The 26,758-nt window shown below is 34.4% G+C and overlaps 1 protein-coding gene across 2 annotated transcripts in view; it reads left to right on the forward strand.

Moving 5' to 3' along the window:
* The first annotated feature begins 1,261 nt into the window (after positions 1-1,261).
* The window catches only part of LOC124636249 (neuroglobin-like), a 39,137-nt gene continuing 13,640 nt past the window's right edge, over positions 1,262-26,758 (forward strand). The window contains exons 1-2 of one of the 2 annotated variants that reach the window (XM_047172237.1): positions 1,262-1,522; positions 1,686-2,130. In XM_047172237.1, coding sequence (XP_047028193.1) covers positions 1,949-2,130 — 182 coding nt within the window. In that variant the 5' untranslated portion in view covers positions 1,262-1,522; positions 1,686-1,948. The remainder of the gene's footprint in view (positions 1,523-1,685; positions 2,131-26,758) is intronic. The other variant, XM_047172238.1, reaches the window with a different exon arrangement.

Raw genomic sequence — 26,758 nt, forward strand, 5'->3', positions numbered from 1 at the left:
ATCGCTTGCATTCATCAGTAAAACAAAAGAAATACAAACCCACTACATAAAAATATCGTCACCATACCATTAAGAGATCATTCATGACAATTCAGTCTATAACACCAAAATACATGAGCCTTATCACAAAGGCATAAAGTCGATAATTCAACACCAATAGTGAGGCAAGAACAGTGACGTCCAGTTACCATAAATACGTTTATGGAAGTAACATTATCATACAATTGCAGAGACAAAATTGTATGGGTAACTCGTTTGAATAGTGATGGGCAATTATATTCGCGATATTTCACCGGTAACAGTTATTTTATGCGTTATTTATTCATAATAATTTTGACATGAATATATTTTTGATATTGGGTCCGGATATTGAGTATTCAAATGAATTGTCTATTCGATTGCCCAAATAATAAACGAATATTCATTAAAATTGAGTGGCAAACGAGGACGTACTCGATAAACCCTACAATAATTTGTTTCTTCAAATACGAAACAATTCACCACAAATTGAGTGACAAGCCGAGAAAATAATAAAACACATAATTATTGAAAAAACAAATATTTTCCGCTCAAATAATAATAATTATTCAAATCTTTTCAAGCATCAAATGATTGTAACGGACGGAAAATTTCCATGAATTTGTGTCCAGAAAATTGTGTTTTAATGCTCGATTTTTGAAGGCTCAGAAATAGGTTACACGTGTTCGATAAAAGTCGAAAAATAGGATCACAGTATGTCACATAGCGCTTACAATTTTGTACAACATAAAACAGTTTGCTCCGAGTAGATCAGTATATGTCACGTTGTCGATACTTCTATCTACAAATTGGATTTGAAGGGCCGACAGCGTCCGTAACTGAATGATAAAAAACTATGTTAGTGGGTCCTTGAATTATTTGGGGAACGGTATTTTGGTAGATCGGTTTGAGGGATATTTTTTGCGAAGCTATATAAATAAAGTTAGCAAATGGAACTCAAGGAAACCTAACAGCATAAAATTTTGAAAAGTCTCCTAAATTAAATAGGTGGCCTTCAGAAGGGATTATAGGAAATTGCCAAGGACACTGGTGAGGCCGCGTATTTTTATTGACCGTAATGGCCAAGGTTTGACTTCATTTTTATTACCTTTAAAATTATTTACCAACGATTTCACAACGATAAATAAAAATAGGCCTGTCACGATCTTAGGTTATAATTAACGATAACAAAAAATATCGACACGTATTGTTCACATCACTAAACCTTAGTTCCTTAGTGGCAGTTCAAAAAATATTAGTCTTCATCAAACTAGTCAAATAGACGTGCTTTTTATTTTATTTAGTTTAGTGTGCGATGGAAAATCACTAAACATCATTATTTCAACTATAACGAGTTTTAGTGAACCTAATTGATATTTAATTCGAGCGCTATCGTTTGATATTTTACGAGTAATTAATATATTTTAAACAAGAGCGTAAATTAGTTTTTGATTTAATTCGAGTTGTGAAGTTTGTTTGAGTGATTGGGTGATCAAATATTTAAGTTGTTTTATTAAATGTTATTAGTAAATAATTTTGTGAGCATCAGTTCAAACAAGATTAATCTAAAAATATATTATTGCTACCAAAATATTTTATTCAATTAAATATTATTCGCATAAAAGTCTACCTACGCGTAACGCGAAGCAATATTTTTCTAATTATAGACCAGACAAACAATTTATTGCATTTGATTTCGAAGAGCGATTTCGGATCCGCGCACGCGCCGTCGTCGCTATCCGGTACTCTTTACTGACGCACGTCAAAATAAAAACTATAGATTTATCGATTAACTCTGACTAGAATAACAAGCTAAAACACTGAGTGTTCAATGTGAAAAAAGCAAAAAAATGTGTGATTGTTAACAAAAAAAATAGAGTTAAAAAAGTGCTTTAAAAAATTACCTGTTAAAAAATCAAGTTTAAAAAATATGGGTTGTGAATTAGCAAAGTTGGCAGCTTCGGAGCGTCATCACGATGCTATCATCAACAGCCCCCCACCGGCTGGTGACCCCAGATCACCCCTGACTCCTAAACAACAGTACTGCATGCTGGCTTCGTGGAAAGGAATCTTCAGACAAATTGAGAAGACTGGCATTTTATTGTTTATCAAGTAAGTAGTCATTTTATTTATTATCTACATGTTAAAGTCGTCTTCACTAGCTAGCTTAGGAATACTACTTCACGCATAGGGTAACTTGGTCATATAATCTTCTCATGAACTCATAATATCATATCATTATGCATCTTATAGTGAGCAGTTTTCCAATAAAAAGTAAACAAAAAACAAGACTTTATATCTTAGGGTCAAAATCCGATCTAGGCAAAGATATAATATTTTTTTAATAATCATGTATGTTAATTCGAGGACGTTTGCTCTGCCTGGCTTACAGAAAAAAATATGTAAAAAAGTTAAAGCCTGTAAATATTACAACCAAACCACGCAAAAAATACATGTTTAAACCAAATACCAAAAAATAGAGCTGTGATTAAAAATTCCAGTTTCAAAAAACTATTTAATCAAGCTTAGTACCGCATGTCCAATATACTCTTTAGTACTCGATTTTTCATTCGAGATATCGACTATCAAAGTGTATTTGAGTAAAACTCTTCTCTCAGTCGAATTTCGTCTTTCAGTTCGTTTTTTTAAATAGATACGCTTTTTCGGAAATCGTCGTCCGTAAATGCTGAAATAAAGTAGTATATTTTTTTGTTTGTATCATTTAGTTGGAATACAGAAAAATATTAAGAAATACTTATATGGCAGAAAAAAGACCAAGTGAAAGTCTGACTCGGGCACAAAGAATACATAAACATAGCAGAATATACAAATGAGTCTTAATTCGTACAAAAAATGTAATGAATTAATACAATAACCACCTTTTTTCAAGTCAAGAATATTAACAAAAGCACGTTCTCTTACGTGAGGGTTAAAACCCTTTACAACAAAGTTAAAAAAAACAACCGCAATCTAATTATACGATTTTAACTTCAACTAAGGAGAACAAAATGACTAGTGGAGATGTCATAACGCAATAAATATCTGCAAAGAAAATAGCGCGGAATGCAGAATCGTGGAACTTTACTAGTTTCGCACTTACATGCCCGTTATTTTAAAAATAAAATCACCAATCAATCAAAAACCATCTAGACTGATTGGTTGACAAGGAACCCAAACGCCTCATTAGTTCTAGTAACTGATCACGCTTACTACACGTTACTTTGACCTACAAGAAAGCGCCTAACCTACCTTCCTTATGGCATCTCCGCTAACTCGCCTTTCTCCGTGATTTCAACTCATATATTCAAAATAGTTTGTGTAATTACTTTAGTCTAGACACAATTTTACTGCTACGCTATTTTATAGTTAAACAAAAAGTTCAATTATAAACTAATTTATTGTTAGAAATAGTTTGCAGACTGTAAAAATAATCAAATTCAAAATAAATATTAGATAAATTGTGTTTATTTAAATGTTAGACAAGTTAAGCTGTGAATACTGATGAAAAATCTATTAAAGAATATTAAACTGTCTGCTGCTCGTGGTTAAGTCAGAAACAAAAATGTCTGACAACCAGTCTTAACAGAGGTACGGCGTGGCTCAGGTAACTGGGTTGAGAAGGTATGGTTGAATAGGTACATGCAATGCTGTAAGAAGTGCTAGCCCCTTCGATTTATTTTCCTTCTAAAGAGTTGAATATGCAAAGATAGATAGAATAGTATAGTACTATGACAGGACTTTTGTGTTCCTTAGCAGCCAATTTTTTACCAATTCATCTTCTGACAGACTTTGACTTTGAACCGAATGATTAAGGTTAATCTATGTCTGGTTTCTCAGTCTAGGCTCCGCATACAGACACTGCTAACTGGGGCGCCAAGCCGCAATCATTCCGAAAGTTCTTAGCAATAGACGTATAACACATAAATCTATATTTGATCCAAGGTAAAACAGAATAAACAAATTTATTTATATCAACGGCAGACTAAAATTAGACAATCATTGATAAAACTTTGTTAAAGAACATTGTTTTTGACAGTTTCAGTCTGAAGTAATTTGTTAATCGTCTTGATGAGTTATTTCGCAATAAATGCAGGACAAAAACAATCGAATATAAATTATAAATTCTGTGAAAAAAATCATGATAAACTAGATTTGGCCTGCAGTTCCACTGGCCTCTTATGACTACAATAGTACCACACCACTTGTTGCACCACTTGTGATACCACTTATGTCTGTGCTGAATTTCGTCTTAATCGGTTTAGCTATTTTAACTTTAATGCGGAACATAGACAGAGACACATACAGAGTTACTTAATCATTGATAATTTTGAGTCAGAATATCAATTTTGAGTTTAAAATCGTCATCATTCATCTTCATTACTGCATAGTTAGTTCAAAATGTCATTAAAATCTAATGTCGCACAGTGAATTAGAATTTGCAAAGACCCGAGGGAAACGGTCGGTGTCATAAATCACGTTTATAGTAGAGATGCGCTCACGCACATTCACTGAATTGTCGATAAAATGTTATGTTCATTGGTCATCGCTGCACGAATCTATAAACCTAATTAAAGTTTTGTTTAAATAATGAGTTATAAACTGTTATTTAATTACATAATCAATTTTGATAAACAAATGTGTGCTTTAATTTGTTTATACTGAGAAAACTAAAATATTGTTTATCGTTAGCTATAAGTTTTAAAGTTATCGATAGATTTTTTAATAACGGTAAGTGTTTAGAATTACTGATTACTTTATTTTCCTATATTATTTCAAGACAAAGTCGGCCAACACTTTATCGTTCCGACCGCGATGCACCCAAAACCTAGTCAATGAATTTTAACACATTTCACAAATATTCAGGGTGATTCATGAGAAAAGTTTGCAAACAATTCAGTACCTATATTTTACGTTATCTATTTTAGAGATACAGCCTACATTAAAGTACCTAAACTTTGCCAAATATATTATTAGCTTTATGCCGTAAATATACTTTATCTTTGCCAAATAAATAAATATCATTACCGGACACATTCAGAGACATTTAATGGTTAATTAAGCCGTTCCTTAGTGTAGAATTTCTATTAGAATCTGTCACTAAGTAGTGACTTGAGTAATCATTAAATGTCTCTGAGTGCAGGGGTATGTGTCTATTGAAGGTAGGTAGGTATTAAATATTATAGGTAATAAACACAAGTAGGAAAAGACATTCAGTAGACAATACGGGAACAATGAATCATTATGCGCCATTGTCACAGTGGTACGAAGTACAGTCGAGCACAAAGAGCACTCATTAGACACGATTTCATCTCGAGTTATTCGGAAACTAAGGACCATTTCTGTAACAAGGTTTGATACGCAAATCGTGGGAACAAAGGATTTATGCCTAACAAACAATTTTTGGAAAGAAATAAACGTATTTTTTGCATGATATCTTTATCCAAATGGAAATAAGGAGATTATAAAAAAAATACTCGTTATTTACAGCCTTAAAGCTATGTATTTTTAGGATTAAATTTGGAGCTTTACTTAGAATATTTTTTTGAGTAAAATGTACCGAAGATCTATAGAAAGACTTTACGGAAAACCTAATTATTGCAGCCTACATTTTAACCCTAAAAGCTAGATAGCGTGTAGGCGACCGCCCACATACAGCCAATCTATCATGTGAGGTTTTCAGGTTCTGAATAACAACAAAAATAAAATAGCTTATTTTGCAAAAGATGGTCTACTTATTTAGGTAACGATAAATCAACAAATGACTTAAGTATATAGAAACATGAAGTGGAAAGGAAGATGCCAGATATCTTTTGGAACCAACTTAAGTTCTTTTCAGATACGTGAGCGCTCCAGGACTTCAGAAACTTTCTCGGACATTTATCATTGAAAAAATAATGTTTTTGGTTAGCAGATACTTATAATAAATCATAATTGCGAATCAATGTAACACATTTGTCGTAGATATTACAACTGTTATTCTATTTCTGGCAGTAATTGGCAATGTATTATGTCATTCAACCTAATGAGACTTAGAAACATTTTACATTATGTATGCACCTAGACAATACCTACACTTACTTCCAGACTTGAAGTCCTTGAGAACCTTAAACTTGAAGACCTTAAACTCCTTGTATGCCGCTAATTATAAAACAATAGAAAATCAATTGTGTCTCGCGTATATCTGCGCTCCGACATACAACGGGTTAAACTAAAAAACAAAATAAGATCTACCAATGTACTTTAAAATACATGAAGTGCGGAGTAAAATAAACTACACATAATTTATCAGTTTTCAAACATTCAGTACTGGAAATAAATCATGAAAAATATATTTTGTTCGCGAACAAAAGTCGTAAATGTACGCTTCAGTTATTCATGCACTATTGCACTCGTTCTAACCACTAAGAGCTTTTCCACACGAAGCGGTTTATGCGCAATTTGATGAGCTAAAGCAATAAAAACGCGAGAAACTACGCAGGTTGGTCACTGCTTTTTCTTATTCAGCTGTTTGGCATTTTATTTCGTTTTAGGATTTTAATGTTTTAACTGAGTTTCGTTTTAGTGTTTACAATTAAACTAACATGAGGTTCAGTGAATTGGAATATAGAACGATTAGTTTAACCAATAACTTTAACGACAGATATATATATGCAATAAGATATATGAGCTTGTTTTCAAGTCATTAGTGTGGTTTTCTTCAGCCCTCAGAAACATCAACATTTCCCTTAAAAATTACAACTACACTCTTCCAGTGACAAAATGAGCAAAAGGTACATAAATTAAAAAAGCAATGACCTTACAAAAAGTTGACTGCAACCACCACACAAACAAAGTAATAGCTAGTCGTTATTCCACTGCAACTTTAATAACAGCAGCGCTCTCAAACAACAAATTTATAGCAATTTGTGGGCGCACCGAAGGTTCGATATTAAGCTCCCACGCAGGCCACGGGCGTTGCTGTGTCGGACATTCTGACTTAATTGGCGGAATACTCCCTCGTTAGTTCTGCTAGGCTTGTCCCAAAGCTTTGGAAACTGACCAAGTCTTTGCCAAAATGGCCACAGTATGCTAGGTGGTGCTTCAGTTTGCATTTAAATGGTATTGTCGAAGATTGGTATGTTTGGCTCTAAAATCGAGGATCGTTTGCACGAATGCTAATCGCCTTTGTATCTGTAAACCATACCACAAAGGATATTCGACCTAGTATGAATTTCCACTTAAAGTAACATCGTTTTCGAAAAGGCATTTATGTTCAAACCATTTTTGATAAACTTACCCCCTAAGTAAAATGACAATATATAAAAGGTGTCGAAGCATTTATAAAGATTGAGATCTAATACATGATTAATATAAAAGACTTCTCATTTGTGCTCTTAATTACCACATAATAAGTAAATAAATGAAATGAGGACAAAAGGCGGGTCATTCCGAGCCAAATAATGAGACCTTCAGTAAAACTTTCCGTGATTACGGTCATTCACCGAACAGTTTTCCCAAAGAGTTTTCCTTAACCTAATTACTAACATAAACTTACGATTCCCACAGGGGTATTGGAATCCATAGATTGTCATTAACTCCGTAACCTTACATTCTTTTCCTAGTTCTTATTAGTTGTGTACAATGTTCATTGTACATAGGTACTTAATATTATAATACTGAAGAGTTTGTTTGCTTAACTTTCAGGCACGATAATTCTAAATTGAAAAAATCTTTCAGTTTATCTTTTACTAGGTACCAGCCGAAGCTTCGCACGGGATAACAGTATTTTCCCACTATTTAATGGGTGTTATTCATACAAACCTTCCACTTTAATTACTCTATCTATTTAAAAAAACCGCTTCAAAATCCGTTGCATGGTTTTGAAGATATAAGCATATGTATCACTACATATTATAAAACAAAGGTGTGAAAAGTAGCTCCGTACTATATTTTTTCGAGATACGAAATAGCAATAGGCTCATCTTGTTACTTTAGAAACCCCATTCAGCTCGAAGCTCAATGAACCCAACTACATCTCCTTAATCTTCATCCAATTACCAGTATCATAATATCCTGCTCTCAAACCTTACCTTGGAAGAATGTTATGACGTACACCGTGGGCGTAGAGATAGAACAATGAACGATATTTGAACAAACAAACCTGCCCACACAACGTGAATAACGATTGAGATATTTCTGTTCCCACAAAATTATGAAGAAAATACTGAAGCGTAATTTGTAAAAGTCAAAAACCGCCCACTAAATCTGCAGAGGTTCGGTTTTGGCAGTGATTGGTGGGTTATGTTGCTGTGTCAGTTGAGTTTGGATGTCAATCAGAAGTCAATCTGTAGGTGGTCCGTACAGGTAGACAATTGATAGGTTGATCCAATATACTATCAAACTAGGAGGTCTAGCATACTGCATATAAAACTATCAACCAACAGTTGAGCCGATGCGATGGTTGGCTGTCAGTTTATTTTGAAGGCATTCGTGAACGCTATCAATCTTTTTGAATCGTTGTATTATTTTCGCACTATATATATATTTTTTTAGATTTTATATACAAACTCCTATTTACACAAATACATACTTATATAACATAATAAAAGGCAAAATAAAACTACATATGTATCAAAAAATCGCTGTCAGCGGGATGTCAACAAAAGAATCTATATCCACCAACAGTAACAAAGCATCTAAATACTGATTTACATGTTTGACCCAAAATGAAACTAGCAGAATGTGTGGGCTCCAAAGAGTAACCGCTTTGGGGATTTTCCTATCAGGGATGTTTGAGTTAACGTTACATCACACCAATAAAACATCGCAAAACTTAATTCTTTATTATTATGAAAGTTAATTAAACTTATTATCATCACTTGTGAAACCTTAGGTAACCCATCAAAATACCAACATTAATAAAAGAAAAAATCGATTCAATTAAAGATTATAAAAAAATACTCCACTTCGTCCTAGTCACGCTACATCAACCAGTCTTAATAGCATGATTTTTCAGGACCATAGAAAGTCGAATAGTACGAAAAGCATCATTGTCTTTCATTCATCCCTTGAGACATAGAATCTTCGTAAATGGCACAAACCCACACACACAAACACACATTTTAACCCACACTTACACAACTAACAAAATCTCGTAACTTCTAAAACTAGGTATTCTGTATAAAAATGTGTCTTAACAGACTTATGAACAATCTCAAGTTCGTCCCAAGTTTTATAGACAGCCTTGTAAAACAAATAAAATGTCTATTAGAGTCGGAAGTGCTGTAAAAAACTTATCCAAATGGAAATAGGGTGGAAATGATATTTTTTTCTTGAAACTGATGTTTGTACGGATACTCTTGTCGGTAATAGAAAGAATATTGTCAAGAAACAAAAGTCGATAAAAAGTCACCCATTAATGACCAACGAGTCACGGTCGTTGCATATTTTGGAACATCGTTTGACCCAGATATTGGGGAAATTATAGGGTAACGGTTCTTTATACTGGTAGGTAAATTATAATCTAGAATATCTTTTGAAACAATTCTTTGTATGTTCTATAGATAATAAACGTGTAAATTAAAAATAGCTATCACACTGTTCTGATATGTACCTATGCTACATTGCTGTCAAGTATCATCAAAATTCATCTACAATTTCAGCGTGAAAAAGTCTCAAACATACACACATAGAGCCTTAAAAAAAAATTGCAAGTTCAATATTGTTGGATTGCACTGCTGCCTTACTACTAGGTATTAACTAAAAAGGGTTCAGTAATTTATGGTAATGGTAGGTAACATAAACATTAGCGAAGAAGTCTGACTCACCTTCCACTACATAGGCAGCCATTACGATATATTTCCGATACACCATAACGTTTTCTATCAGCCCATTACATTACCATTACGCAAATTGTAGCCAAAGATATACTGTTGTTATGTACCGTTATAAATGTTATATATCGAAACGAAGGTATCAAAAAATGTGGTAGAGGCACTGTGAAGCACATGAAAGTTTTTCCGGGTCGACTCGTTTTAATAAACAGTAACAAATTGCGTCCGCTCATTTCTAAAATATCCACGAAATTGCAACCTTCGTGTGTGAACACATTCTAGAAGAGGATTTGCGTTGAAGCTTAAACAATTTGGGTGGATTCTCGCCATTAGGTATTTGTATCATGCACTTTTGAGCTACTATCTATATTTCATATAATGTTACCAGCAAAAGCTACTACACAATACAACTAAAAACCCACGCTTAAACACAACACCATATATTTTATTTCATTTACACTCATTAACCGAGACAATTTTTTTGCACTTAACTGTAATACCTTCGAAATCGGAGCTCACATCAGTGAAACCTGACCTGGATACGTCATCACATCCGATATGTGACTACAGTTCAGAGGAAATTGGAGGCCTTGATCCAATCTACGGGAACAGTTTACTAAATGAAATATCAAATCAATTTAACTGGCCCGATTTATATCTGTGTACGAAATTTTGCAAGCGCGTGTAAAATTTTGAAGAAAGTTGGTGTTTTTTTTTTTGTATGTATTGATTTCCTATTTAACAAGGTATCAACTAAATCCTATGGAAATTACTTCTCTTACTAAAATATAGCCTTTGTCATTCGGGAATAGTGTACCTTCTCAAAACTGAAATAATTTTTCAAATTGATTCAACCATTTCGAACCTTTAAGGTAGAAATAAACAAAAAAAGGTTTCCTTTTGACCTATGATATTAATAAAGATAGATTATAACTTACTTTTCACCACTTTACTTCTTCACTTACCATATAATATTAGTAACTGTTTCCAAATACTATCGTTTCTAAACTAAATACCAAGAAATACAGCATTGAAGAAATGACAAATAATTTCCCGAAGAAAAGTCATTCTACGGAACCCTTTTATACGACCTATTGGACGAGAATTCAATAGAAACCCAACTGAAATCATTATTTTGAAATGGCATTGTATGAATGTATTTGTGTGGCTTTCATACTGGTAAAGCTATTCAATGCTATTCAATAAAGTTAATTAATTTGATTAATTAATTTCCAAATTGGTTGATCAAATTATCATAATGATTGCGATTGTTTTAATACACATTCTTACCAACAGATAGTTAAATGAGTTCTAGTTTTTCTGCTTTATAAAACAGTAGCTTCCGAGAGCGGCATGACCCACATCCAGTGGGTACTATAAAAAGTAGTATGATAAATAGGATATCTAATTCTGAAAAATATTAGTATAGATTTTAGGATATATATATTCCCATTCTGAATGTCTGAATTTGTTCTGGGTTGATCACAATATCATCATCCTCCGAGCCTTTTTCCCAATCATGTTGGGGTCGGCTTCCAGTCTAACCGGATTCAGCTGAGTACCAGTGCTTTACAAGAAGCGACTGCCTATCTGACCTCCTCAACCCAGTTACTCGGGCAACCCGATACCCCTTGGTTAGACTGGTGTCAGACTTACTGGCTTCTGACTACCCGTAACGACTGCCAAGGATGTTCAATGACAGCCGGGACCTACAGTTTAACGTGCCATCCGAAACACAGTCAATGGTGTCTAAGATATACTTAGAAAGTACATACAAACTTAGAAAAGTTGCATTGGTATTTGCCTGACCTGGGATCGAACCCGCGCCCTCATACTTGAGAGGTTGGTCCTTTACCCACTAGGCCACCACGACCGACACGGTTGATCACAATATATATATGTCACCGTAAGATTACAAACATCGTCAGATTACAATCTATCTCGAGAGATTGTAAACTGTCGAATTATTGTAAACCGTAACACCTGATTGCAATTTAACGCATTATTTTTCGCTATATTATAATCTATCGATGAGAAATTGTCAAATTGTCAACTGTCCGAAAGCTCTCCCTGATTGGTCAGTCTTTTTGTAAGATCGAGAGCGATGTAGAGCGGTCAAATTGTCAACTGGCGTAGAACGGAATGCATCTTGCGCGCTGATTGGTAGAACGTCAAAAAAGACAATGTTCTTTGCAACTCCCGGTGTCACAGCTCTTTGACGTGCAAAAATAAGTGACGGTTTAATTTTTTATAAAATCAAAAATTGTACTTAATTTTTAAGACTCAAATTACACACAATTAAAAATTGTATTAAAAATTGAAGTTAGTGACGAAAACGAATCGCTGCAAAACCGACTCCACGTAGTCTTGTCTGCCCTACCCCTAGAGTGCAATTCAAAACCGCGTAGGCGCGGAGGGGCGAGGCGGCCTGCGAGCTGAGGCGCAGGTAGTTTCAGCGCTCGCCGCCGTGGCTGAGGCTGGCCGGCTCAGCCGGCCAGCAAGCCGAAGCTGCGGTGGTGAGCGTGAAAACCATCTGCGACGATAAGCTCGCATGGGACCGCCGGAGCCCCGCAGCGCCGGAGCCGTGACAGAAGTTATGCTTGCAGCACGTTGCATGCTTACTTCCATGCTGGGTCAATTAATATGGGATGTGTTATATTTCAAACAAAAAACTCAGTAGGTACGAGTTAAAAATTAGAAGGTAAATAAATATTTTTATGATGTCATTTAATAGTATTTAAGAAGTTTACTGTTAGAATGCATGCTACAAATTTAGATGCAAAAAAATAACCATCATGCTGAGTTGTATTTAGAGTGGAAGATAACTCGTGGCTAAGATAGTATTATTTAGATGCTCGACGCTTTATTAATTGTGGCTGACTTAGTAATTTAGAAGGCAACATACATTTTTGGGGGCGAATAATGATATTAAAAAGAAGCCTGTTTAATTAGCACCCCTTTTATTTTATTTTTAAACATTAGTTTGTATTTGAAGACAAAATACCTAACTGTATTTTTATAAGAGTTATTTTTATATAAATTTAATACTTGAAGAATTTTTGAAGAGCATTTATTTTATTTAACTGACACCTCTATTTCATTCCTAACTCTACGGGAACTCCATGGGAACAGAACGGCTGGTCGTGATTGGTCGATCTTACAAAAAGACTGACCAATCAGAGAGAGCTTTCGGACAGTTGACAATTTGACAATTTCTCATCGATAGATTATAATATAGCGAAAAATAATGCGTTAAATTGCAATCAGATGTTACGGTTCACAATAATTCGACAGTTTACAATCTCTCGAGATAGATTGTAATCTAACGATGATTGTAATCTTACGGTAACATATATATACTTATTTATTACCTATTATAATTAAATATTACGTAAAATGTATCGTTTCGACCGTAAAATTAATTTTCACGCACTATTAATATTCATTCGGCTTTCCCGCGCGTTAAGGTAAACGCAGTTGTTACTGGCATTCACTCAAACGAAACTCATTAATAACTCAATCTGCACAAACAAGCGACGATAACGATCATCTTTCACGAATTTAAATTAATTCCAATATCGAATAAGTCATTCGATTCAACAAATCGATTTATTTACACGAATCGGTGGAATAACGGACCTTGGAGAAAATGACTTACGGAGATATCATAACGCAAAATCTCCTTAGAAAGTCACAGCTTAGCTTCACCCTTACACACCGTCTGTAAAGCCCGCGAACTAATTTCAAAATAAAATCTCGAATCAATCAAGACCAATCTTTGACAAATTAGTTTTGATTTGACAAGCAACCCGAATTCTTCGTTAGTTCTAGTAACTCATCACGCCTTCAGTTCGTTGGTTGACCTACAAGAAGGCGCCTGACCTACCTTCCTTGTGGCATCTCCACCATCTTCCTTCCTCCTTGTAACGGACCTTGACAGTGATGTGGTCGTAAACTAAAATCGGATTAATCGGTTGGATTATTCGGATTGAGTTCATCGATGAGTTATGGCTACGAAACTGTTTGCGTTGCTATATTGGTATACGTAGACGAGAATAAATACTTTATCTATACAAATATAATAAAGATGAAACATTTTTTTTTGTTCACTTATTTGTAGGTACCCTGAAAATTCAGTCCCGATTTGAAAAATTATATCACTATTGGAAAGCTACGCTCTTCCCGAGCATGGGCTATATTTTATCCCGGTACAGGCTGAAGTTTTTGGGTGAAACCGTGGGAAAAGGCTAGTTTATAATAAACATAGCGTATTTTGAAAGAAGCTGACCGAGTTTTTGGCAGAGTGGAATTTTTATATCGTGAATAATAGTTTAAAAATCTGACTACTCACTTCTAACGCGGTACGAGTAATATAAGAATTATGTTTGAATGGAATAAATGCAGATATAAATCTTTCTGCGTTGAAATGTGGGACGAGACTGGGATGAATGAAAAACACTTTCATGACAAATTCATATTCTAGCCTCTACCTCTAAATATTTATTATGCTATATTTGTAGACCGATCTAGAATTGTTGTATGTAACTTTGAATAGAGAAAATGTGGTTATGTAGACTTAAATAAAAGAAAATGTAGACATTTCTGTAAAATAATGGTGCCAACGGGATTAGGTACTTTTTACTCTTTAGTTGCCATATTATGCTGGAAGTTTTCATATTACTAGTTTTATTTAAAAGGTAATAAATAATATACAATTATAGTAGTTTAATACTCAAATACGTACTTTAATAACTTTAAAACATTTTATATTGAAAGTTATGTAAAATGTTTACTTACTTTACTGAATAAAAACAAAATGCCTGTCTATCTGTCTGTCTGTCTGTCTGTTTAAAACATCTATTATTAATAACAAATACAGCACCCAAAAATACCGTCCCCACACGAAAAAAAAATACCAAAAAAACACGTACATGGTATGTAGTAGTAGGTTCAAGTCGCCATCATTACCGCCCCCATTGTCTGCGAGAACTTCAAACGAGCCTTCCTTTGTTTTGCGAGATACGCCATGCTGAGCTATTTGCATGTATGTGTATGTAGGAATATTTTTTTTCATATGGTATAAGATTGATATTGTGGTATATTTTTGTTTAGTACCATTTTCTTTCATTTTGGGATGAGGCGTCTAAGCGTCTATTATGGTTCTCAGTCGTAGAAAAAATTACGTTCTGGGATAAAAATAGGTATTAAAAGCAAGAGTAACTGTCTCAATCATCAATTCATTGAAGTCTTTATGTTAAATTAGGTATCAAACAGGACAATATTTTTATAAACAAAAGCATTTTCAACCTTTTTACTAAAATAGCCTACTTTTACAAGAAACAGTTCACTCATATTTGGATCTAGAAAAGTATCTTTGACAAAAACATAATAATTGACATAATTTACCTATCAAACCAATTTCAAATTAGAATCATTCCCAATTCCCTTACCTCTTCATTCTAATTTCAAACTCAAACAACAGGCCAGTTACAATTAATAACACACGACTGGCCATAAACAAAATGCAATTGCATTGCGACTCCATTTCGGGTGACAATTTGAAAAAATATAGTTTAGTTCCAGCCAGTCGCCACTAATGTCTATGGTGATATGTAGCTTGAAATCGCAATTCTCGGGCAAGCTTCCAATTTAAAAAGTGTTGTTCAAAATGCGGTTAATTTTGGAGAATAGATCTATATAGGTACTATAGTTCGGCCATTCAGAGAATGCGTTCCTGACACGTCGCGATTGAACTGACGACGTAACTTTGCAATGGCGTTGCAGTTACGATAAAAATATTTTTGCTGGTTGTTTACCGTTTTAACAATTGAGGAGCATTAAAACAACATTATTATATCAATAATCAATGAATGTAGTTACGTCGTCAGTTCAATCGCGACGTGTCAGGAACGCATTCTCTGAATGGCCGAACTATAATATCAATTAATGCGAAAAGTAGCTCGGTCTGTAGAGCTTTGTAGAGCGTCAATGTTTAGTATAGAGTATAAAACATCTGCGTCCCTATGGGCTTACATAGGCTACTTTTAAGAAAAAAATACAAGTAGCCCAATTTTCCAAGAAAATTGTAAGTAGTAATAAAGTGTATGTAGTAATAATAGTAGTAGGTCATTTAACATCAAGCTTGGACACAAGCTTACAAATACATGATCCATACAAAAAAGAAAAAATAATAAGTAATTGGTGGTTAATGAGATACACTAGAACCGAGTAATAATCTTTCCTGTACCCGTGCTCACCCAATCCCAATCCCTGAACCCCGGCCTGTTACTACATTACTAGACCCTCCTCATACTGTTCCAATCATTCACAACACTAAGCAACACAAGTCAGTCTTATTTACAGATAAATTTGGTAAAGGTTTAGGCTCATATATTCAACACTCACTCCCACAAGAACATAATGTAACTAGTTATTGCTACCCAAACCTACACTTCAACAACATAATAAACAAGATAGTAAATACACAGTTTGATGCTAACACTACACTAGTTCTTTTGATAGGCAACAGTCTTGATGTAATTAAAAGTGACATTGCTTATGGTATCAACACCTTATTAAAACTAAATTTAAAAAACATAATGATTTGTGCACTCCCATATTCTGACTGTTTTTCTGACACTCAAAATAGTTATGTTCATACTCTGAACAATTTCATATACACATTGACATGTTGTCATAGGGACAAACTATTATTCTTTGACACTAACAAGTTTGTTAGTGAATTTCATTTGAGTAGGGAAAGCATGTTTTTCCCTAATAAATATAAAGATAATATAGCTACATTGATAGCATATAATATTAACATTGTCATAGCCAACAATATGACAAAATGTAGGATAAGCGACGAGCCAGTATTGACTAGTTATTCTAACAATACTGTGATTGATTGTTTAAACTAGGTTCTAAGACAATAGAAAAGCGTAGCGATAACCTCATCCTATTTCATCAGAATGTAAACCGTTTTTCTGGCAAAATATTAGACATTGAACTTTTAACTGATAAGTTTTCTATAGATATATTATGTCTTTGTGAGACATGGCTCAAGCCTGAGAAAATGTTATTTAATATCAATAATTTCAAGGTTGCTAGTGTATTTAATAGGGTAACTGCAGAGGGTGGGGGTACATTGATATTGTGTAAAAATAACTTAAAATTTAAGGATAGAAGCGACATCACTTCGAGCTCTGTTAATCGCCTGTGCGAGGTAGCATGTGCAGAAATAGGAAGTCATTTATTCTTATGTGTATATAGACCACCAGCAAGTAACTTTTCATTATTTATTACAAATATGGAGGAAATACTTAGGAAGATTTTTAAGTCAAATAAACTAGTTTTCATTTGCGGTGACTTTAACATAGATATATCTTCTGAATCTTCTGATAAATATCAACTGTTATCTCTATTTCAATCTTTTAATTTAAAACATTTGTTTAATGAACCCACTAGAATTACACCATCGTCAAGTTCATGTTTAGACAATATTTTTACAAATTGTGTGGTTCAGCATTCTTCCATTATTGCTGGTGTGAGATCGGATCACTTGGGGCAGCTTGTTAGCTTTCCTGCTAATAGAAACACTCCGTCAAACATAGTAATAAAATACAGACAATTAACAGACAGAACCTTAGAAACCTTTAAAAATAATGTTGTCAATAAATTATGCAGTAGTTTTAAATCAGAGGACTCGAATACTAAATTTAATAAGTTATTTAACACACTTTGTCTAGAATTTAATAAATCATGTCCTATTAAGAAACTAAAAATCGACAATAAATTAAAATTCAACGAATGGTGTACAAAAGGGATTAGGATAAGCAGAGATGTATTGTATAACCTGTATCGAGAAAAATCAATGACATCTGATAAATCTTTTCATGATCATGTACGGAACTACTCTAAGGTATTCAAAAGTGTATGTATTCTTGCAAAGTCTAAATCAATTAGTGACAGAATAACTAAATCGGATAATAAAATAAAAACCGTTTGGAAAATAATAAATGCGGAAACGGGTCAAATTAAAGTCCGGGATACTGAACTATCGTTAACGATTAATGATGCAACTGTGTCGGATAATGTGCAGGTTGCTAACGCGTTTGATAATTTTTTCTCTAATGTACCAGTAGAGGTTACTAAATCACTTAACTCGTCCTCTACACTTGCAGAGGCATTACTAAAACAAAATTTTACTAAAGAAGTACCGGATTTCGGATTCCATTACATAACTTTTAATACAGTAAAAAAAGCTTTCAAAAACCTTAATTTAAAAAAAACGGAAGACTTATGGGGAATCTCTGTTAAAGCCCTGAGCTCCGTGATTGACAATATTGCACCAATACTCAGTCAAATATTTAACTCGTGTATAGATGAAGGCACCTTTCCTGATTTGATGAAACACAGTAAGGTCATTCCAATATTTAAGTCAGGTTGTAAGAAAAATCCGTCAAACTACAGACCCATTTCTATTCTCCCGGCTCTAAGTAAAATATTCGAAAGGATCATGCTTGATCAGATGTTAAACCATTTTAACTTAAACGATATACTGCACGACCGTCAATTCGGCTTTACAAAGGGTAGGTCCACTACGGACGCAAGTGCGCGGTTAGTCACTCAGATTTTGGAAGCCTGGGAGAGTTCGCAGGATGCCGTCGGTATATTCTGTGATCTCTCCAAGGCGTTTGATTGTGTGGACCACGATACACTCATTTCTAAGCTGAGACACTACGGCATTCGTGGAAAATCTCTTGAACTTGTCCGGTCTTATCTATCCAACAGACAGCAAAAAGTGGATGTCTGCGGCTCAACATCTTCGGGGACAGTTGTAAAAATGGGCGTGCCTCAAGGCTCTATACTGGGTCCATTTCTGTTCCTAGCTTATATAAATGACCTTCCATTTGTGTTGTCTGATATTTCGGATGTTATTTTGTTTGCGGATGACACTTCCCTTGTTTTTAAAGTTAAGCGTAAGAACCCCAATGTTAGTCACATTAATGAAAGCCTAGAAATTCTCTCCAAATGGTTCGCAGCCAACAATTTATTATTAAACGCTTCCAAGACTAAATGTCTTAAGTTCTGTTTGCCTAACGTCACTGCGGTTGAAACAAATATAATGCTCGATAACAGCAAATTAGAGTTAATTAACAGCACAGTATTTCTGGGCATTACCATTGACAGTAAATTGCAATGGGGTCCCCATATATCCTCCCTATCAGGGCGACTTGGTTCTGCTGCTTTTGCAGTCAGAAAAATCAGACAACTGACCGATATAGCTACGGCCAGGCTTGTATACTTCGCCTATTTCCATTGCGTGATGTCATATGGCATTCTGCTATGGGGGGCAGCGGCTGATGTCCAATCAATTTTCGTTTTGCAAAAAAGGGCGATCCGAGCGATCTATGGCATGGGCTCTCGCGAATCTCTTAGAGAATTCTTTAAGGAAATTAATATACTTACATTACCTTCCTTGTATATTTTTGAAAATATTATGTTTGTTCGCAAAAACATCCATAAATTCACAGTTAAAAGTGACATTCACCAGATAAATACACGTAACAAACATAAATTAGTGGTTCCCAAGTTTAGGCTAACAAAAACAAATAAGTCGTTCTTAGGGAATTGTGTACGGTTTTATAACAAGCTACCTAAATGTATCCTTGATCTCACGGATAAAAAGTTTAAGAATGTAGTTAAAAACATTTTGATTAAAAAGGCGTATTATAAAATTCAGGATTACATTAATGACAGTGATGCCTGGCGCTAAATTAATATTGTTTTTTCTTTTTCTCTGCACATGTGGCTTCCCCGGCGACCACGGGCACGGGAGTGCCTCCGCCCAGACCAGCCAAGCCCAAGCCAGCAAGACCCCAAATTGCATTGTATAATAACTTGGTTACCCAATATATTTTTTCTTTGAATTGTATAAATTATTTTTCCAGTAAAGATTGCACTAAAATTATTTTGTATAATTTATTAATACATTTTTAGCTCAATTTGGATTGTATAACATTCTCAGGGCTAGTTAGAAAACTGTATGTCTGTAATTATTTTTATTTTCTTTTAAAAAGAGTGTCCATGGAGTTTCTTGCCGGTTCTTCTCCATGAGACCAACTCTTTGGAACCGTGCACCTAACTTTGACGTTTCGAAAGAGCTTTCATAGGCCTATTTGAAATAAAAAATTTTGAGTTTGAGTTTGAGTTTGAGTTTGAGTAAAACACGGATTAAAACTAGTTTAGAAAACATAGCTTACTTCCTGCTACAAATCAACACTAATTTGCAATGTCATTTTTAACTCCAGGTACACTTTTCGGGCAAGCATCCAATTTTTTTAAACTTTCCCAAAAAAAAACAGAAAAATAACACAAAAAGGTACATTTTGAACCAGTAACAGACAATTTGTTTGTTATTTCATACTTTATTGAGTACGCAATAGGCTCGTAAAAGTCGTAAAATTCATATTATGACATTTATTTTCTCCGATATTGGTAGTAACAGTATTTTCGGTGACATTTTTTGATATTCCACAAACGATATTGGCATGACATTAGGTACCATCAAGGGATGTATTTAATTGATGAAGAAATAAGCTGTTAGTAAATTATACAAGGGATTGTAGTTTTAACAAGGGGCATACGCTGGCCACTCCGAATTTCATAAAGGTCGGATCAGAAAAAAAGTAAGATCTGACCGTTTTTTATTAAAAAATGCCAATAAAAAAATATAAAAATTGGGTTTAACCGGTGGTATCGGGAACATGATCCAGGACCCCGCAGAAAAGAACCTCCTTTTATTTTATTATTAAAACTGAAAAAAAATTCTTGTAGTTACCTACATTCACGCAACTTTCAATTTGGGAAAAGGTTATGTATTTATGAAATCTTAACGTTGATGTTCAGTTCATGTGTTTTACATGTTCTAACAAAAACAAATAAGTGAGTCATCAGAAACAACTCAAAGATAACTAAATATTTTCACAGTGCATCGCCATTGTATATTCCTGGTTAAAATAACAGAACCGCTGAATTTACTTACAGTTCAAACTAAATACCAAACAAACATTGAATCTCTTTAGTAATTACCTTAAGAACACAAACTCGATATTTTATACCCCAGAACATCCAAAGTTTATTTATTTACACTCAAAATAAACTTCAATAAATAAAATCATAAACTTCAGTACGAAAATTCGATACAAAACATTCGTGTCTGGCTAATTTCGGTTCGAAGTAATTATGTTAATAACACTGACTGAAATCTCTTTACAAACAGAAATAACTTTTATACTGAAGATTAATATTACCATACTAAGGGTCAATTTCACTAGTACAGTATTAGTGAATCGATCTGTTAACTGCTTGTATGCGCTAAGTTTAAAACAAAAGAAAATTAATAGGATCTAGGGGTGCCTATTTTTTTTTAATTTAAGGTTCTATTCCAACTTTACTTTGAGAATATAATCAATCGTAGGAACGAAAATCCTATAAAATGTTAACTTTCGAGTATTGTAGATTTAAATTATGATATGTAGAATGAATTAAATGATAGGTAGGAATGTCAACACTACACTGTGTTTAATCAATTCAGTAGTTTTTGAATTCTTGCACAAACGAGTTACAATCACTAAGCCATTAAACAAATTCCCAACTAATATTAGTTGGTGTTGGAGTGTCCACAACTATGAATGTGTATCCACCGTGTAAGTTGTCCAAAAGGGTTGAATACCGCTAAGATATTAATTATAAAGGGCCTTTTTGGGTTTGACAAATTATATTTAGGACAAACAGAGTGCTGTGCTGTGATGGAACTGTTTGCAACAAATGATAGTCGTCCCTAAAAAGAGCTTTTTCGAGAAATTGTGTGACTATTTTTGGGTCCAAACAAGAATACCATTAGCGTCTTCTGTGGTTTTGAAGTAAAACGTGTAAAATAATAGAAGTATTTTTAAACAAAGCTTCCGTTTGCATTCTTTGTTTTTAATTCCAAATTAATTTAAAACAAAGCGATTTACTTTTATGGTCGAACTTATCGAAATTCAAAGTTTCAATTCTATTTACTTTTTTGTTTCTGTTCTAGCCATTTAAACGTTTAAAAATACCAAATTCGTTCATAAAACTTCTACCCCACCATTTTACTACCATCAACCAAAGCCAACTTTAATTGAACGAAATTTCCCCGATATCGATGTATTATGAAAAGCTCACAGCAGTGGTGAAATTTAATCAAGTATAATCCCCAAACATACTCCCGTCCGCGCTGTCGAATACAAAGCCCCGGTGACAATAATTGACGTACTAATTCGAAGAACGTCATTGCACTGCAATTACGTAGTTTCAGCATGTTTCCGAATAATAGGAATGAGGTACAAATGAGTGGAAATTAATTGATATTGTCATGTTGAAATTCAGATTGGATAACGCAGTTAGCATTTCGCATAGGGTAAATTGGCAAATATGATAAAGACGCGTTTTGAATTAGAGCTAACTCGAGCCATAACGCCACATTATAGCATTCTTTCCTTATCAAGTTCTGTTGTTCTGAGACACAGAGCATTCTTTTGTTGTTCTCTCTATAATAATTTGGTGGGATATTATATTTGAAGGAGCATGGCGCGTTCTAACAGCATAAATCAATACCAACATTATCAGCACACATTCCCAAAACACAACAAAGAACGTTTCATTTCTCTACAATTTAGCCTTCATACACACAGAAACTCCCAAAATTAATTCAACGGCCTTTTAATTTTCGCTAATGCCACAAAATTCATTGAGCGAGGCATCATCAAGTGTCGACAAACAATGGCGGCGGGGAGAAAAGCGCGCGAATTCCAGTGACGTCACAATGTAGTAGAGGATTATTTTGAATACTGGCTGTTTTCTGTGGTTGCACCCGTGTCCTGTGGAAAATACTTGACCTAGCTAGATGAACAGTCGCCTACAGCGTTCCCACCACTACTAAATGGGCCAGTAGTTCCTGTGATGTGCGCGTTCAAACAAACAAACTTTTCTCTATAACATAAAAGCGTATCTACATAACGTTTTTGTTATGGTAATGTGTTTTTATGTTTTAATTGGCTGATTGGCAGTGAAAAATAAAATTCTCTAGGTTGCTCGAGACAACTAACTAATTCAATAAAATTACCCTGTAGTAGATATCGTGGAAAGTATAAATGTTCAATCAGGTTTCAGCCAACATGATGTTCAATCGTTATAACTTTTTGCCATTAAAAATCCTTTTCTCCCAGAATTAGGTCAATAATTGTGATATACTTTTTCTTTTGAAATCTTTTAGCTGCCAAGTATATTTCAAAAGGTAGACAGATATCTGTACCTTTAGAAATACCATCTATTGGGTCAACGATTTTTCACCGTCTTCACAAACGGTGTCAGGCAGCAGAAAAGGTATCTTCACGTTTCACTGAGATCCTTACATTCCGTGCAATATTGACAATTCGTTTAAAATATTTTCGGAAATGGACGCGATTTTCTACCTTTTAAATCGACGTTTGAGAACTTTTTTAACGTTTTTGTACATTTTACGCTATTTCAATGTCCTTGAAGTTTCAAGGAAGTATTTCGGCTAATCATAGATTGAAAAATACTATGGAATGAGGGTTTTCAGAATTTTGAAATTTTCCCCGTGTTTACTTAAAACCTAAACTTTGTCACCAGGATAGGAAACAATCAGTCATGAATTTATCATAATCCTAAAGAACGACAGGAAGTCAAATTGACAGTCACTCCCTATAAAACACTGGTGCTGCATCCAGTTGGCCTGGAAGACAACCACAACATAGTGGGAAAAAAGCTAAGCAGATGAATTTCATTAATCCCAAAATTGTAGGGCACATAGAAAAAGATATTCATCTTTTGCGCGAAAAAACCTACACACACATACGCAAGCCTCCAATAATGACAGTAAAACCTCCATGAAATGAATATGAGTCATGGCGTATATCCACCCTGTAACTGAGACCATTTAACCAACAGGAACCACTCCAAGCACATGTGTGCTTATTGTGCAAATTGACAAACTATTTCTTCTCTTACTCTTTATTTCTAGAGACATCTCTATGAGAAATAGTCTACCAATTTGCGCGTGGAAACTTGGTAATGCAACTTATAGTGATAGCACACTGATACATTTTGTATCGACATCTTTACACACGCACACGTCAAAATTGACAAAGAAAACATTTACAATATGGGTACAGTTCGCACGAAATAACTTTGGTTTAATGAAGTTAAGTTAAAACTTTGAAAGACACAACATTAGCGTCTCCGGTTGGTTAACTTTTCTAAGCTCAAAGGCAAGTATGGAGGCATACGTGCCTTTAATCTTTTACTCGCAATAAAAGGCACGAGGCTTTATTACGTGTAATGTAATCTTATTTGCGAGGCAGTTTCATTATACACCATGCTCTGATACATTACGATGGTAAATAAGATTTTCCTATGTATACGTAAGTGGCTTTTAAATCATTTCCACGAATATCTCCTTTGTTTTTGGGAGAAAAGATGAAACAAGGTGAATAAGGAAGAGTTTGTGACATCAAAAAAATGTTTGCCTTCGCGGAAATTGTACTCGCAATGTAGTTACAGTGTAACATTATGAAGCAATTTCATAAATATATGCAAGTACCTATGGACCAAGTTTAGAATAACTTCTTTGACATAGCTACACACGTGCAGAATAATCATAATGTTACATTATAAAGAACATTTTCACTTTTAACCCTTTAATAAACATGGCTTGAACAGTAAAAAACAAACCCTATAATGTCATTTACACGACACGAAATAAAATTCAAATGAAAATTGGTACAAAACTGATCCAATCGAATGGCTGAATAAAATTTTATTCCTTCATTTGATCGTTTCATGTGACCAAGTACAAACTACGGCATATGAACCTGTGAAATCTGTCAAATTTCTTCAATACATTTTCAACCTTATCACAATAGCGGAAGGATCATTGATTGATTTGGCGACCTCGATGGCGTAATGGTCACCATGCCGGACTGCCGGACCTGAGCTCCCGGATTTGATTCCCGGTTCGACATTTGTGGTCTGGGTTTTATAATATATGTATGTTTATAAATATGTAGCTATATGTAGTTTATCAGTTGTATTAGCACCCATAACACTAGTAAATTAACTTACCTACTATGGGGCTAACCGACCGTGTGTGAAAAGGTGTCCCGAGATTATTATTATTATGTTTGATTGGTATTTGACAGATTCGGGTTGGTTGTCATCTGTACATTATTTCGCTGCCGAAATTTAACCCTGCAACGGAACTGAGGGTTTAGGGGGTTAACCCCCCAGTGCCTACGTCTGTTGAAGTAGTTGTAGAGTGTGACGGCTTGTTAACCCGTCAGCTATGAGGAGCTAGGAATTCGTGATTCCTGAAGATTTTGCAAATGATCCCGCTTTTGAAAGGTGATTATTATGGCTATGAGCCATAGCTATGAAAATATTTTGGGTATGGCATTTAAAGCTTTTAATCGGAGCCAAAGTCATTAGATCTCTATGATAGGAGCTCATAGTCAGAACAGGGAACATTGAAAGCCCTTTGAGCATTAGAACCTAATACAAAGAATGTTAATTGTCTTTTATTTATTTTTCAATGATTTTGCGTATTTTTTTATCATAAAATTTAAAAATTACGAAATATAAAGAAAAATAAATAATCAGAATAAGAATGCCCCACTGTGAATCTAAAAACGATAAATGTTAAACTATGACATTGAATATAATACCAATCTGTTAGAAACCCAATGATGCCTACTCGGCATAAAAAAAACCTTCACATTACTTCACTTTCTTCCAGCACAATCAGAGCAAACCTAACCCTGAATTTTCCGCAAATAATTATTATGTGCTTCACCACAATAAGGCAAAGGGGGGCCAGGGGTATTATATCCCCCTTCGCCTCCAACCCACGTAGGGTTGGGTTAGAGGCCCAGGTGGTCTCGTCGAGTGTTTGCACACCGAGAAGGTATTATGCATTGACGTGTGTGAATACAAATATTATGGAATAGGTATTTTTAATGGGTACGTAATACTGTTGGAATAGGCATAGTTATATTTTGGTATTATTTACCTATATTAGCTACCGGATATTTCGTAACTGTTCCGGCTTACAGTGAATTGTTGCACACAAACATACTTATGCTATTTTTTAATTGGTCTAAAACACCACGTTTGCACGATCTTGGCTGCCATAGAATGACATTAATACTCGTCAAGAACTCTCATGCGACATAGGTTTCATCACCATTCAACAATGTTAAAAGAAAAACAAATGGCGCATAGTCCTTTACTTCAAGCAAGTTATTCGGTAAGTTTTACTAATAAATATTAAAAAAAAAACAACTGAGTACCTATCATGTATATATGTAGCTATATGTAGTTTATCAGTTGTGTTAGCACCCATAACACAAGTTAATAAATAACTTACCATGGGGCTAACCGACCGTGTGTGAAAAGGTGTCGCGACATTATTTATTTATTTATCATATTTATTGCCCTAAGTTAATACCTTCTTTCTTACACCTCTATTTTTGTTTTGAACCACAACGATATCACAGCTGCGCTTCATATAAAAATCATGTTCTTGTGTGTCTGATAGTTGAGCTTGGTGCACGAACATCTTGCAATATTCACAAGCGTGAGTATAAAATCATATAATGCACGAAACAAGTTTTATGTCTTTGCTATTTTCTGGTTCATGTATTTTTAAGCGCAGCGGAAAATTGCCTGCGTGTCAATTATTGCGTTAAATTCAACGGTTAAATATGGCTACATTATGATGAGATAAATACCTTGTGTCATTTTGAAGAACTAGTTTTGTATGTAACACAAAATTAATAAGTTTATAATGTATTCATAGTGTTACTTTATAAGTTATT

This window comes from Helicoverpa zea, chromosome 14 (assembly GCF_022581195.2).
Source record: "Helicoverpa zea isolate HzStark_Cry1AcR chromosome 14, ilHelZeax1.1, whole genome shotgun sequence".
Classification (NCBI taxonomy): Eukaryota; Metazoa; Arthropoda; class Insecta; order Lepidoptera; family Noctuidae; genus Helicoverpa; species Helicoverpa zea.